The sequence below is a fragment of the Haemorhous mexicanus genome, chromosome 8, assembly GCF_027477595.1.
Source record: "Haemorhous mexicanus isolate bHaeMex1 chromosome 8, bHaeMex1.pri, whole genome shotgun sequence".
Classification (NCBI taxonomy): domain Eukaryota; kingdom Metazoa; phylum Chordata; class Aves; order Passeriformes; family Fringillidae; genus Haemorhous; species Haemorhous mexicanus.
Window position 1 is genome coordinate 3,895,031 of NC_082348.1, and position 16,585 is coordinate 3,911,615.

General features: G+C 40.5%; 1 protein-coding gene across 2 annotated transcripts in view; it reads right to left on the reverse strand.

The window, feature by feature from the left end:
- Positions 1 to 4,877: 4,877 nt before the first annotated feature.
- Positions 4,878 to 16,585, reverse strand: part of ARHGAP15 (Rho GTPase activating protein 15) — a 320,265-nt gene continuing 308,557 nt past the window's right edge. For both annotated transcript variants that reach the window (XM_059852532.1, XM_059852533.1), the window contains exon 14: positions 4,878 to 6,160. In XM_059852532.1, the coding sequence (XP_059708515.1) occupies positions 5,977 to 6,160 (184 nt within the window). In that variant the 3' untranslated portion in view covers positions 4,878 to 5,976. The remainder of the gene's footprint in view (positions 6,161 to 16,585) is intronic.

Sequence of the window (16,585 nt, forward strand, 5' to 3'; positions counted from 1 at the left end):
CCCAGGAACCAAGATGAGAGTTGGTACAGGCAAGTACCAGATAGCCAGGGTTATGTGGCTGAAGCTGCTGATGGAAATTTGGAGAGCTGCAAGGTGAAGTAGCCACAAGGGAGAAAGCAGCAGCACTGGCACATTCTCTGTATAGACAAAAATAGCATTTAATTCCCTAAATTCCCTTGTGAACCTGGTCCAGGCAATAAGGACAGTTCAGCTCTTCAGTGCAGAGAAGAAATCAGATACAAACAAGCAGCTTGATTATTTTAAGAGCTGTAGAGGGTTCAATAATGAAAATATTAAGGATCCTTCCCCTTGGATGCTTAAGAGCTTGGTTCTAAAAGGCAGAATAGATGCCCAGAGCATCCAGTGAAAGACAGAGCAAGTTATAAGAGGTGTGGCAGATCTTCCATTTGAGGGAAGGTTAAATTGATTAAGAGACAAATGAGAGGTGATGTGTTAGTGGTATATAGGAGAGTGAATTGCCAGGAGAGGTCAGTCAGATGATCCTATTTAGCCTTTCCCATAAATCAAGAGCAAGCAGAGTGCTATACAATGGTACTAAAAGCTAATGAATTTAAAAGTGATACAAGTAAAATATTTTCTTACATGGTGCATAATTAACCTGGGAAATTCATCAGATACCATTAAGACAAAGAGCCTAGCAGGATTAAAAATGGATAATAAGTGACAGAAACTACATAAAGACAGAACTGTACACAGGGTGTTCAGCCATTTATTTAAAACCATTTACTGCCTGGGGCTGCAAAGAAACATCCCCTGTGGGAAAGGTTGACATAACACTGGACTTTTTCTACCTTTTTTACTGCAATGGGCAGGCTGGAGCCTGAGCAATGGACTGGTCAAACCACTTTCAGTATGGTCACTTTAATTTTCCAGAGCAGAGGCCATACCACCACCTACCCCAAAAAGCTTCTGAGCTGCTTCTTTGAAAGCTTCTGAGCTTTGGGACAATATAGAAATCACTGGTGGAGAGGTGGGTGGTTGTTCCCTTTATCCACCAGAACTGCAGCCAAAAAAAGTTATGGATAAGAACTGAGCACAGAAATTGCATTTTGACAAAGAGGAGAGAACTGTGTGGAATTTGAGTCTATATTTTATTAACTGAAATGTGCTCTAAAATTGTGGTGTTTTGTGGATGACTAATTTGCACTCAGTCTGAACTTGCAGTCTTTTATGGTCCCTCTTAAACTTGTTGAACAAAGCCTTCAACTTCCACTGAAGGTGCCAGGGGTGGCCCCAGGTATTTTGGAGGTGTGGACAGCCTGTTTTGCTGGGAGATGGTGGATTCCCAGCACCTTTGAAGTATTTCTGAGGGTTTAAGGGCTAATTATAGAAAGTCAGAAAACTTCACCATGGTCAAGGCTTTGTAAGACAAATTTCATTCTGTTCTGTTGTCTCTGGAGTTACCCTGCCCTTGGGTTGCAGGGCTGGGTACCTGCAAAACTCCAAATCCCTGATTACTAGAGGTGAATTCAGGGTGTGGAATGGAAAGTGTCTGTGGGGGTGGTGTGTCCTGGCACAGTTTTCCCAGAGTGTCTGTGAACTCCACATTCCTGGAAGCGTTCAAGGCCAGGTTGGATGGGGTATGGAACAACCTGGGATAGTGGAAGGTGTCCCTGCCCAAGGCAGGGGGTTGGAATGAAGTGATTTTTAAGGTCCCTTCCAACCCAAACCATTCTCTGAGTCTACTTAAAAAGCAAGGGAAAAGGAAAAAAAAAAAAAAAAGAAAAAAAAAAAGATGGGTCTGAATAAAGAGAGCACTAAAATAGAAAGTTCTCTTTTGACATATTTATCTGTCTCTGTGCCTCAGTTTCTCAGACATTTATGTGCAGTGGCATTGCATCCCCAACTGTCATGACCTGAGTATGGAATTAATCTTTTTTTTAAACATTATTATATGTTTTGTGTGAAAAACAGTAGTGAGGGCTCATGTTCTCTATCCAACATGAAGCAAATCTTTGCAACAAGGCTCTCTAAGTAATAAGGGACACTAATTCTCACAATATTTCAGGTATGTTTGGAAGTATGAGTTTGTGTAGTGAAAAAATAGCCTGGAGGGATGGCAGAGGACATTCATTTGCTGAGTGATCACTCGTGGTGAATTGGCAGGATGAGATTGTTGCTTTAGTAGCATCCTGAAGCATTTCTTGAAGAGAAAGATTTGGGTTCAGCCTGACCTCCACAGGCCACTTGTTTGTCCCTTGATCTTTAGGGAAAGGTTGTTGTTTTTTACCCCAAAGTGGGTGCTAGGAAAGGCTCCAATGTTCTGCAAAACAGCAATTGCCCTGGGCTCCATTTATGGAGTTGGGATGAGACCCGTGCCTCTGATGATGCTCAGCTTCCCTGTGCTCCAGGTTTCCTTCCTGCAGCAGGAGCACTGTGCAGGGGACCCGCTGTGCACCCCCTGAGGCTCTTCTGCCAGCCTCCTCTGAGGAGTAGCCATGTAAAATCTATAACCTGATTACAGTGGTGATTGTGGGCCCAACTCACTGTCCAACTTTCTTCCCAACTCTACCCATGGTCTGCATCCTATGTGGAAATTGATTAGCTGAACTTCTTGAGTGCCTTAGGCTGAACAACAGCCTAAGGCTCTGTTGCAGCTTGGGGTGCTTGCAAAAAAAGGCTGAGTGTTACCTGCACTGTGCTGGCAGAGAATTAAAGAACTGTTAAAATGTATGCTGCCTCCAAAAAAATGTGTCTATATGTATGTAAATAAAAAGAGGAATAAAGAATTGTTCAGGGGAGTTTATGTTTCCTCTTTTAGCTGTAGCTCAGCAAGTCAGCTTGTCCCTTATTGTTCAGAAATCCTGCTTTAGAGTAGAACTTCTGGAGTTAAAAACTGACAGTGTCTCACTGAAGCTTACAATTCCATATGCTAGTGTTTTATCTTTAATGATAAAATATTGCAGCTGGAAATGCCCTTTTTTGGTTCCATTAGAGATTTATTTCTGAAATCTCCTTTTACTGAATCAATCCCAGTTTTGTGCTCAGGCTTCTCAGATGACTATGAGTAGAAGATGCTCTTCACAGGGAGAAGGTGCAGATAAACAGTGATCCTTGGGCATATTTGTCTCTGCTGCATTCTCAGGTTTAATTTTTCTGATCATTTACCATTAATAGCTCCTTGCTCAAAATATCTGTGGCCCTTCTCAAACAGATGCTGGCTCCTGAAAAAGAAAGGTCTTCTGCAAGTCTAAATTTGACTTGCTAAATATTTAGAAGAGTTTGAGCAGAACTGCTACCAAGTGATAGTGAATATTCCAATAAGTAACAATTGGAAGAGCAATGTGGTGGCGATACAGGCTCAGTGAATTGCAAAACTCAGACACTTTTGGGATTAAGAAATGTTTATGTCCAGCAACAAGAGTCTGTCAGAGTCCTGGGCTGTGAGCTTGGGTAATAGAGAGCAAACTGCCTGAGCAGGAGGAGAAAGAAACCCTGCTGCACTTAAGGCTTGAACATTTATTTTTATTTTTATTTTTTTCCCCACTCTTCCCCTCTTTTATCCTCCTGGTTTCTGCTGATGGCAGGGCCTGAAGGGCTGGCTCTTTGACTAATGGTTGAGTCAGTAATTTTTCCCATTAAATTAATGTATGTATTAAGGGAGACAGGAAGAATTGGTCTCTTGGGGAAGGAAGCAGCTTGGTAGCAAGGCATGGCCATTCCTTTGTGTTGTCGGGATGAGAAAGGAAAGGCATCTGCTACAGGCCCTGGATTTATACACTCCTCTGGTGAGAGCCACTTGTGTCCCCCCAGATTGTCTGCCCACGTCCAGGCTGCAATTTAACAGAGCATTTAGCAGAGCAGTCAGCATTTTTGTACAATGTTCGTGCAAGGAGCCCCTCAAACCCAAAGAAAGGCTCATGTGTCCAAAAGTTTCCTTGATTTTTTTTCTCCCCCTTTTTAACCAGTTGATCTTAAGAGAGATATGGTGCATTTCATAAGCCTTGTCTTATAAAAAGCAAGACAAGAGGAGTCTCCATGCTCCGAAGAAAGCCTGAAAGAAGATTAATTAATTAATTAAGAATCTTTTCTTCTGAGTGCAACAGGCTCCAAGTAACAAGTGAACTTTTCATTTCCAGTAATAGCAGAAATTACTTCAATAGCATGATTGTGAGCACCCGTGGGGCCATAATGTGAATGGTCTTTATTAAGGAATAGACTGAACTTCTGACTATCTTTCTTCCAGTCATTTCCACAGGCTATAAACAGCGCCTGGTTTGTTGCTATTAAAAGAGTCTATAGATGATGATCCTGAAAAGCATCACTGTTTAAGTACTCATGGCTTGACATTACCATGAAAAATATTTTCTTGATCAGAAAGTGAATTTGGGCTCTCCAGTACATTATAGTTTTGTTCAGAAGTTATTGAGCTGGATATTTGTGATACGAGGGAGATTTTGTTTAGTTTCGTGTTTTTCATTTTAATTGTTGGTCACTACCCCTCTGTTTTGCTTGATTTTTCAGACACGTGAGCAGTCAGGAAAACCATCTCAGGGCTGGTTTCCATGTTTTCTTGGTGTTTTCTGCCTGTGTTAGCACCTGATGAAAGAACCTGGTCTTAGTTAGCAATCAGGCCTCATTATATATTTGTTCCCATAAATGACCACTCCAAGGAGTGACCTTTCCTGAATAACGTGGAACTTTGAACAACAATGCTGAGTAAAAACTGAAGCAGCCCACGATCTGCTGAGGTGATACTGAAGGCATATCTCTCATGCACAGCAGACCTATGCATTAATCCTATGTTTTGGGGTCTTTAATTGCTTTAAATATTTGCTTCTGGATCTGTGTTTCACACATCTTATTTACATGGTTTATTTTTCATTTTATGAACAAATCGATAACCAGACAGACTCTTTACCACACTGGATTAGTTTTATTTATTCTCTTTGAACTTGATTAAAAAGCTGTCAAACATAAGTCTACATTTTATCAGCAGAATACTTTTACAAAACAGGGTAGGAGATGTGTATAGCTGGAAACATACATTTCAAAATGAAACAATATTTGATATATTCTAGACAGTTACCCTTTTGTTTATCCATGACAACTGAAACTAACCATCAAATGCATAAATTGATTCAAGTCTAGCCAAGTAATCCTAAGGGCATATGAAAAGGCTTTTTTTTTAAAGTTCTTTCTAGATGAATTTAATGTAGTTCACCAATAAAGCATCCTCAGGAGCACAATACAAATGCTACAGAACATGAGATAGCTGGGGAAAGCAGGCAGATGTACAGTGTGATGAAGAATCAAAATGGATGTTACATTAAAATGAGCAGTCATGCAATGTCTTCATTTCATGTACTGCATTTAAGTAAAAATGCCAAAGTTCCAATTCCATTTTTAATTTCTTTTAGGCACTGTTATGCAAATGGTGACATTCTCATTTTGTTTGTGTTTGTTTATTTTATTTGTTTAAAAGCATTAAATGCAATTTTTTTTCCCAGCTCTCGGGATAGACAAATGATTATTCATCATGTCTTTAATTTTCAATGTATATCAAAGAGAAAGGTAAATTATACTCAGATTAGCTATGAATGATCTCATGTCACTGCTTTAATTCATTGCTTTAAATATACATACTTTAATCCCTTTTCCACAAACCTCCTCAATTATTATGTGTCTTTCTGTGCCATTGCATATGTTGGTAAACAGCATTTTCTATGGTCTAGGGCCATATGCTGTATGCTCAGCTTGCAGGAAAAGTGACACTTGGAGTGCTAGCATAATGAAACTCTCAAAGGGTTAATGCAGAATACATATAGGCAAATGTTGACAATATTTTTTATTCCAATGTTTGAAAATTAGACACAAAATCATCATTAAGTTTGCACAAAATGAGGCATCTGTCACTTGAAAGAAAAAGAAATATTTCAGAAATATGTTTACAGAAATGTAAAAATATTAGACATCAAGACAGATGTGAACGTTTTCAATAACAGGCCCTGTCTGTCAGTCTTCCTCCGAGCCGAAGATCTTGCTGTACTCGCTCAGCATAAGTTCAACTATCTGATTTTGGTACAGCATGTGGACTGCCATGTTCCCTGTCTCCTTTTCAGGTCTAAGGAGTGTTGGTCCAAACACAATTCCTAAGCTCTGTGTTGACATAAGATTCACGGATTCCTTGGCTGCTATCCTGTTGACAAAAGGAAAGAACTGGTTAAAAAAGAAGGGTGTCAGAGGAGTCACTGTTGCTCTTGAAGCACTTTTTAAGTGTTTCTCCTGATAGGGGTGTTTGTTTGGTTAACTTATACAAAATAAAGAAAACAGGGAGGCAAGGGAAATTTCTGCAAGTGTGACAAGCAAGGAAAGGAGGGGTTTTGTAGTGCCAGGGAGAAGATTCCCTGCTTCCCTTAACATAGTCTCCAGCACTGAAAGAGTTGTGAAAACAAAAAAAAAAAAAAAAAATCCCTTAATATAGGGCTCATATGAAACACATTCCTTCTGCTAATTTAAATCCAATAAAGTGAGTATGGTCTGAAATGGATTGTGAAATTCATGTAACTAAAGACTTTCGCATGCCTTATCCTGACACAAAGTTTCTTGAAAGACACAAAGACCACATACCTTAATGAGATGACTTAGAAAATAATGGTAAGGATTATAACCTTTGATATCTTTATTACCCACAAAATTACAAGAGAAGGACTATTATTATTTAAAGTTGATCTTGTGTCTATATTAAGACTTAATATTCCTGTGGAAAGGGCATTAAGGATGGAGAAGTCTGGTCTAAGAACAGTACAGGTTTAATGGATGGAGTTTAGGTAGGAAGTTTGGCATAAATCTCTGCGGTGGTGAGTACAGACTAAGTAGAAATCCATTTCCCTCAGCCCTCCAGAATATATTATGTATCCTAGGGTTGGAAAGACTAGTAAATGAAGACACATATTTTATAAATAAATTGCACAGCTCCACCAAGGAATGCAAACTAAATGTAGCTTTATTATGTAAATGTTTGAATTTATGGATGCCTCCTTAACCTGCTAGTTTTAACACAAGTATTCCAAGTGGATTGCTGAAGCCAAGTTCTGCTTTCCCCCCCTCTCTGCCATTGTCACTCATTTGCCTTTTCAAAATCCAGACAGCCATTTAAAAGCCATCACAGCTTTCTCTGTTTTCCCATACCTGCAGCTGAACTTACAGCAAGTCACACTATAAGGGAAAGAAACTTTGTGAGACCTAATGGCTCCAGGCACTCATAAAAGTGTTTCTTTCATGTTAGTGGGTGGGTCACACAGCAAAAAGCATCTCTTGTGGATTTGTGCCAATCTCATCGTTTACCACATTCCTGGAGCATCAACACTCATGTTTTTTTTCCCATACATAAATAGGAAGAATTACTTCTGCCTCATGCTAGTAACCGTGGTGTCCATTGCACAAAACACTCTCCATATGGCACTAATCAGATTGGCTTAACTATTAGTTTCTTAAAATATAGCATCTTCATTAAAATTTTTAAAAAAATTAATTATCTTTCCTCTGTGGTAATATTAGTATATCATCTCTTCTCTTAGGAGTTCAGAAAGTCTCAAAAGTTAGAAGTTTAGTTGCCAAGCGACTGCGTGGGCTTCTGATGGATGTCACACATCTTTATCACAATTAAAAATGTTACAGAGGTGATGAGATTGTTTTGCTTCATGCCACTTATGCAGAGGCATGTACAGAAAGCTTGGGGACCTCTCCAGGAGAGGGATTTGGTTTCTGTTGAGCTTGTTATGCAGTAAAAGTTGGAAACTTCACAAGGTATTTGGAGATGGCATCAGCAGGAGTAGACATGCATGTTCACTGGAGGGGGAAATTCAGCAGCTTTGTCTTGGGTAACTGTAGAAATATCCAATTTATTGATTATTTCTTAAGTTAAAATGCAGTAATTTTAAAGTTAAATATCAATAACTAATTCAAAATTCTAAAGTTATTTATCAATACTTAATTTATGTCTCAAACATAGCTTTGAGACAAGAGGGTGTTGATGATGGATAGCATTGATGGAGCTGAAGGAGAAGCCCCTTGCAGGGAGAAGGAAGCAATGGACCATGGATGAGCAGAGTCAGGGTGAAGAAATGTGGCAGCAGAGCTGAAGGGACTGGGGGACTGCCTTCCTTTGTCTGTGAAATGTGGAGCAAGATGTTGAGGCCCCGTGTTCCTGATGGGGACACAGAAAATGGAAGATGCATGGCCAACCCCTCTGCTTTTGCTTGCCATCTTCCTGAAGGGGAATAATTCCCCTGGTTTATCCTGGAGATTCCATCCTTCTTGTGACATCCTGGCAAAGTCCAGGTGTGATAACACTTCCCAGCAATCAGGAGGTGGGGGTATGGCATGAGGCAACGGAGGCTGTGCTTGGTGTGTGTTGGTGGTGGAGAGGAGCTGACTGCAGCTCATATGTAAGGTGGCATTAAGAAAATTTGTGTAAATTTGGGTTACCTGACCTTAATGCTAGAGTAAGCAGTACTATATTGAGAGAGTGTCTTGAAAATCCTTGATGTAACAATGCAGTTTCACTTGTTTGCACCATAAGAACAAAAAAAACCCATGAAGCAAGCAAACTTGGAAATGTGGAAAGTCTGAATAGCTAAATAATATGTGATAAAACACAGCTACTGAAGAAGTAGAAAGAAGGAATTCAATCCACCCTGAATAGAATAATTATAAGTTTTGGACTTTATGTCTTTTTGGATTACAGACATTTACCAAAGAAATTTTATGACTGATATTTTTATCATCTCTCCACAAAAGAAGTCAGTGCAAATCAAAATAAAATCTGCACACTTAGTTCTATTACTATAGGCACTAGGTGAAATTGAGTTGTTAAAAGTGAAAATATTGAAGAAATGAACAAGAATTCTTTTTTTGGCAAGAAAAGGAGTAGAAAGAGTGACACACCATTTTCAATGTAAAGAGTGAAAGGAAATGCCAGAGGTACTTTTTGTCAAGCCCAAATGAAAGGAGCAATGATCCATCCATTTAAGGTTATTTTAGAAACAATCTATAATCCAGTGCCACAGATGTTGGAACCATATCAAGAAATTGTTGGGTGCTATGCTGCACAAGATTATTTTTTTTTCCTCCAAAATAACCAAGTCTCAAGAATGTCTTCAGTCCTTAAAATCACAAGTGAGGAGAAACACAGAAAATACAGTTCTCATTATTAATAGTAATGAAACTAACGATGAATTAAAACAGCAAAAGTGTCTGATAGGAGGGCTGTAGTGTCAATGGCAGATATATAAGGAAAAATACTTGGAATTTATGCTTTGGCTGTTGCCAAGGAAACTGCAAGCTGGAAAACGTGTAGCGGAGAGCAGGGCAAGCCTACAGCTAAGAGGGTCATTTTATGGTGACTTGGCTCTCTAGTTCCATTAAACCTACACTTTTCAAACTCTCTAAATAAAATCATTATTAATTTTGACATTTGGAAAGTGCACTGGATTACTGCTCCAAACACAGTAGGTGTTAGGAAATGTTCTTCATCCATTTTTACTTGTAGTAACTGCTGAGGAGGAGAAAGGGTTTCCACAGTGACTGACTCCTCAACACCTTAATATTCCAATTGCACATCAAACATTGGGGAATTCAGTGTACTTAGGGAGGAAAATCCCATTGGAAAGGACACTGTTTTACTGTAGGCTGGAGAGTGTTGGAGGGTAGAGACAGCTGCTTTGAGAACTGCTCACTTTTAGTTTCTTATCCTTTTCCAGCCTATGAGGATTTAATTTTGCTCAATGTCAGGGGCATTTCTACCCTTAGCAGAACTGTTTTTAGCCATGCCTGGTATTCTTTCAGTGTTTAAAATGATATTTATGGGTAACTTTTCAATAGGACAATCCTGCTACTCTTCCACAAACTGGTAATATAGGCTGTGACAAAAGGACATCACATTACAAAATGAGGGGGTCAGAAGAGTAAGAAGGGGTCACTTGGTATGAGGTTATGGGCTAGAATGGCAGGTGAAGGAAATGCCATCCCCTGAATTCAGTGGTGGACAGAGGGATAAAATGAGGTTTTGTTGTTTTCAGAATCCTGTCCTCCAGTTATGCACAATATTTGTGATCACTAGGGAAGTCTCTGGCACTAGAGACAGAAACCAAGACCAACACAGAGGCCAAGAGAGATTAAAGATAAATAGGAATAAAAGGAACTCCACCAAAAGGATTAAAAATGCTGTATTTGTGCCATCTCTCCTCTTGGTATAGGAACTAACCTCATGGAATTAGGACCCAGCTCCTCTCTGAGTGGGGTATTCCATGACAGCCCGTTTGGGTGGGTTTTGTGGCTTTGCTGAACCATGCTGGCAACCACTGTCATAGCTGGTGTTGCCCATCCTGATGGATGATGGGACTGATTTGAAATGTAAGTTCCTGTGAACTGCCTTAATAGGTCAAAGTGTGCACCTCCCATTGATTCACTTTGCCAATAATTATCCTCAAATTAGCCAATATCTCTTTCCTATCTATTCTCAGGCATATGCAAATGTAATGTTGTAGCTTAAGGACTTGGCCCTAGTAAGGGCTCAGCTGCCTTCAGCTCTCCCCAGCAATAATTTTGTTAACAGGCCTCTTCACTGCACTGGTACAGGCCAGTTTTTATGCAGCAGCTTTCTGACTTCTGGTATTGCAGAGCTCCCAATCAATTTGTTAAAATTTGTCTCTTTTGATGAACAGCTTTCAGCTCAACATTTTACGCTCCTCTCCTTCCCAAATGCTGGTTCACAGGAGTTAAAAAATAACAGGTATTACATACTTTGCTTTAGAGACAAGACATTTGGGAAAGAATCATCCAACCTTGAAATAAAATCTTTATTGAAAGCAATTCTACATCCATGCCAGTCAGATACATTGTATGATCAGAGGAGGTGTCCCAGGGGAAAGCTCAGTGCTGTAGACAGGGTTGATTACTTGGACCTCCTGTCAGTTCTTAACTCATTGACAGTGGCTGAGACATTCAGTACAACTTTGTTTTCTTTATTTGGAAGTAAAGTTAATATACTTACCTTAACTGTGCCAAATGTACTGGAAAATAACCTGATAATAAAACGTACTGTCCTAGGAAGTGATAATGTCTGTGTGTGTATAAGAACATTTTCGCAGGGCTTTTGCAGCTGGGTTTTTCAGTGTTAGGAAGGAACCACAGCTATAACATGAAGTACAGAAAACCTAAACTATCAGGTTTTTTCCACAACATCTTTCCTTTTCGTTTAAGGCCTGTTACACACTTTCCTGAGATACAGCATATCACAGCCACATCAATTTATTTCAGTTCAGCTGCAGTTGTTGTTTCTTGGGAAGACCCTGAATGGTTTTTGCTACTAAAAAGAGAGGTGAACTTCAGCTTTGAGGGTCCTCTTAAAGCACAAACAACAATAGGGGTCCTATAACAGATCAAAACCTTGCAGAGATATCCATACCCAGCTGGATACAGCAGCTGAGGAGGGAAACCAAAATACACACATTGTGGAGGAAGAGGGAAGGGCCTGTGTGTTGCTTAACTCCATCTTGGGAAACTTATGGAGGTAACTGGTGGTAAGGGAGCCCCTAATGCCACAAACTCTATTTGTGTCAACTGTTCAATTCCTCGCACTGCTACGTAGATAAATTTCAAATTCAGCGTTAAATTCAGATTTTTGGTATTTTATGAATACAGACTAAACCTCTTTATCATCCATGTCCTGGCTGTATGAGTGATTTGCTCAGGTGCATAGCAGTGGCATTCACCAGCTGGTGAAGCTAGGCAGATGCAAACATCATCAGTGGAGTCCTCAGCTTGTGAGATCTGTCCACTTTGATTGGGAACAGGGAGATTGGTGTGTATGGAACTGAGACCTGAGGCTTCTGCCTAGAGAGGAGCTCCAAAGCACCACAATGTCTGTCCTTTTCCAAATGTGCCATGTGGTTTCCTCTGCAACAAGCAAGCACAACTCAAGGGTCACAGTGCACTAATACAGTTTTAAGCTAGCTGCATCTAGCTGTGTAAAACATGAAGGCATTTTAAATCCCTGTTTGTTCCATAGGTAGAATTTGAAACAATGGCTAGGCTGGTAATAGAGAAAGCAGGTCATGGTGTAGGATATGTTACAAGAGGGGTCAGAAATAGTTCAGACATACTTAAGAGCTTGATTTTGCTGAAAATAGCCTGGATGGCTCCTGGCCTACAGAAACTCCATAGGCTTCCTGTGCTCTGCAGCTGTGGGTTTGTGTTACAGCACTTTGGGAAAAATCCCTTCTCTTCAGTTGCTCTGGGATACAAGAACTAGCACTTGATGTTGTCTTCCTCCACAGACTAGGCTTTAAATGTGACCATTGGGTGGCTATATATAGTACCTGGACAGCTGACAGGGCCCTGGTGGAGACAGGGCTTCCTCAGGGGATCCCCTGCATATCTCCCAGCACGAGCCCTTCCCTGGATGAACTGCCTTGGAGCCTGGCCCTAAATGAGAATAATAACTAAACTAACTCTGAACATTGCTTCACAGTTGGCTGGATAGACTGTGAAAAGCTGAGGAAAGGCATTTATTCTGGCTTAGCCTGGTTTAATAAGAGAACAGTTAAAAATAAAGTCTCAGCTCAGGGTGAACTTTGCTTCCCATGCGACGACCCTGCAGAAGAGCATGTGGGCTCTTGCCTTTGCACACACCTCACAGAATGCCTGTCCTGTGGAGAAAGACTTAATCTGCTGGGTGGCTGAGGACAGCATGTAAAGACACATTTAAGTATCTAAAGATACTGCAGCCTCTATATTCAGGGGCTTCATTCAGGAAAGTGATTTGAAGTCCTGCTTGTTCTTCTGCACAAGGGGAGGTGCTCCTGCTCCTGCTCCACTGAAGAGCTGGGAGAGGGGGTAACAGTTTATCTGCACCTCTGCCTAGGGATTGTTTGTTTTTCTGGACATCTTCTGAGTCACAGAAGCTCCAAAGGCAGGAGGGGCACACTGGTGCATGGACGGCAAGGGCAGAAGCCTATCACCAGGTTGTGGCTCCACCAAAGACCTTGGTATGGGCAAAGGATCAGGTCCCACTCCCCCAGACCAAATTGTATCAAAGAGGTGGATTCAATATCTTTCCATGAAATCTTCCCTATTACTAAAATTCCAGGTCTCTCTTTTGGAAAACTGATCCAACTGGGTGACCTGCTAGGTTCTTGCACTTACTGACAGCCAGCACTCTGTCCTCCCAGTTTGGCTTGGGTTTTAGTTTTTTGTGTGTGAATGCAAGCTGGTTCTGACTGGTGCTCTTAAGAGGACAGATCTGTCTAGTCCATATTCTGTTGTGCCTGCAGTTTGCCTGTTTGGGCACAGCTTTTGGTAGGAGTCAGCTAAAGGCTGTGAACTTCCCCAAGGAGCATCCTGGACTCCTCTGCCTGCAGCTCTGTGCACAAGGCATTCATTTCTGCCTTCTTTCGTAGCCCTGCAGCAGCAAATTTAGCTCAAACAAGAGCAAATCCCTGCCCAAAAGCCACACAGGCACTGTGAGCACGAGCCTGTCTTTGGGGAGGGGATGGGAGAGAGCAAGACCCCCCGTGGCAGATACTGATGTATTTCTTAGAGGTGTTTGAATAGTAGAGTGATAAAGGCAGAGTCAAACTACATAGAATAATTAGTGTTCAGACAGAAGTATACCACCTTAATGCCTAAAATGTATTTTTGACTGGTGGTATAACTTCCTCTGCTGTGCTTGAATATTTTTTAAATTTATTTTTAATTCTACTTCTGATAAATATTATTTTCCCTCCAGAACAACTATCTTGTTGTAAAGAAAAACCTGTCATAGTTCCTGGATTTGTATGCTTTTGTGGCCTGTGTGGTTCAGAAGGCAACAGATAGTTTTAAATAAATAAAGCTTTAACTTTTTAAATTGCTTAAATATTTTTGTTCAAGAATGCCTGAAGCTTTCTTGTAACATTACAAATAAAAAGCAGTTAGTAACAATCTCGCTTAAATCACAAATTGTAAATATAGAACCTTTATCATCAGCACAGCACATCCAAAAATGTCTTTGTAAAATAAATCAAATTATATGAGTTAATTGATTCCAGGCAACATCAGCAACTGCAGGTGGAAACTGAATAACAGGATGTTTATTAATGAGGGACTATTAATCAAAATTGACAATATCAATTCCTGTTTCTTTTATTTGAATTCTACCTGCAAAATCCACGAACATACTCACTGGATTTTAATATAAAAATTTAGAAGTAAAGAAAATGCTGACATGTGGGATTTTAGCTTTAGATGTAGGGCTATTTGTTTAAACAGCGAAAGGATATCCTAAATCCAATTTGACAGGCAATGCCAAAGATGCCAGTGGTAATTAATTAGCACTTAATTTAGACCACAGAACAACAGGATATGGAATTGGTGCTCAGTGCCATTTCCCCTTAGGCTTCATCTCATGAGGGTCAGGAGTATGGCTGTTGCATTGAAGGTCAGTAAATAAATTGGGGGAACACATTGACACTGGACTTTTCATGATAGATATCCTTCACCCTTATTGCTGCCTCTGGCTATGGCTGATGAGAAAAGGACTGCAATTGTTCTGTGAAGAATGCTGTGGTGCCCAGGCTCGAGTGGAGCAAGGTGGTGCCTGGGCTCAGGAGCCCAACAGTCACCGTGCTGGCAGAGAAATGCCCCAGCTCTGTGCCTGGGCTGGAAATAAACTCCTGACTGTAGCACAGAAAGCTTGAGGAACTCTGACAGGCGAGAAAAATTCACTTTAAAAGCAGCCCTTAAGTTTGCTAGATTTGTGAGCTTAGCTTTAGATTAAGCATAATTAAAATCAAGGGAAGATTTTAAAGTGAGGTTAGAAACTAGGTCAGCAAGGGAAAAAACACGTTTCCTTATTATCCTCTTGTCTTTGTCTTAATATTATTTGGTGCTCCTCCACAGAGCTAAAGGCTCTTAATAAAGGTGGATTAATGTTATTAACAGCATTGTTTCCTGATGGGGACACCGAGGCTTTGATGTGCTTAATGATGGACAAACAGAAAGTATGTGGCAAAAAAAACCCCAGAGCCTCCAGCTCTGGTTTGTACCTCAGTGAGTGAAGCCACTCTGACCAGCACATCCAGAGCAGAGGGGATATGGAAAACACACAGGAGACCCTCTGTCCCTTCTTCCCAGAGGCACATCAGCTGCATTCTTTGGTTCAGATTTACTCACATGAAAGGTAGAACGATGATGAGACTCTGTATTATAATTTAATCCTCCCGCTTCCAGTAAAATTAGTGCATCTGTCAGACACTTCTACGCTCTCTCTCCCAGTAATATCTTCCTTTCAAGGGAGGGCTTCAGGTGGAAGGTGCCAGCACTGACACAGCTATTGAGTGATGTTACAGCTTTCTGAAATCACTTGCCACAAGCTGTACCTTACTGTACCTAAGTAGTGCAGTTCCCCATGTCCCACAGGGGGCTGAACAATGGGAACTTCAGTATTTACAGCAGGGTGGCTCTGGTTGCACATCCCAGCTGTACTCCACTAGCACAGTTCTATCCCCTTGGTCCCCTGAAGGGCTGTCTGCATTGCTACACCATGAAAACACTGAGTTAGGCAGCAGTCTCTGCTCAGAAAATGTATTTTGGGACCCCCAGGTTAAGAGTTATTTTAACTTTCACTCCATCACACCCTTTGCACCATCTCTCTCTGGGTGGTGAGTGAAATTTTGATTACTCTGAAAGTCACTGACAAAAATCCCAGAAACTGGAAGCCACAGTGGAGTCAGAATTTCACCTTATATGAGCTTAACTTTTCTCATTTTGGATATCTACTTTTACTAAGTGGAGTTACTGCTTTTGACTATGTTCAATCTATAACCTCTTGCAGCCTTCAATTACAGCCTTTTTGTGCTATAATCCAGTTGACAGCAAATAACTCAGCCCTGGATATGACAGGTTTACTTTCTGACTTAGAGCCCAGAAGGGGCAATCGAGTGGAATTTCAGCCTGAGATGTTGAGCTCCAGACATCCTTCTCAGAAATTTATCTTTGCTTGTGGGTCTAGAGCAGCCCATGAGAAGCAGTTTCACTATCAACACATTGGTTTTGTCCAGGGTCATGAATTAATTATTCAGTTCTGTGAGAAACACAGTAATTTTTGACATTGAATGTGGCAAAGAATTCCACAAAAGTCAGTGAACAAACTCTCAACAGAGTTTTCCTTTTTCTGTGAATTTTTATATCACAGAATCACTGAATCATTTGGTTTGGAAAAGACCTTAAAAAATACCAAACCAAAGCATTGCAATTACTTAATAAATTATTTTGTTTCAAGTCTTTTTTATATAATGAAAAAAATTAAAATGTTGGCCTATTAACTGTCCCCAATATAAAAAAATAATCCATATTTTTTTATCCCATATTGTCACCATCTTGTTGTTTAAAATGAAAGTCTTTTTGCAGCGATCTACCCAACAGAGATGATTTTCTATGGGATCTGACCTCAACCAGGATTCCTCCTCTCCCAGGTTCAGTTCTGAGCTCTCCACAAGCTACGACTGCAATATATATGCACTGCATTTGTATCAGATTTGAAAGATGCTTTAACATGCCTCCCAGCACCACGATTGTTTCA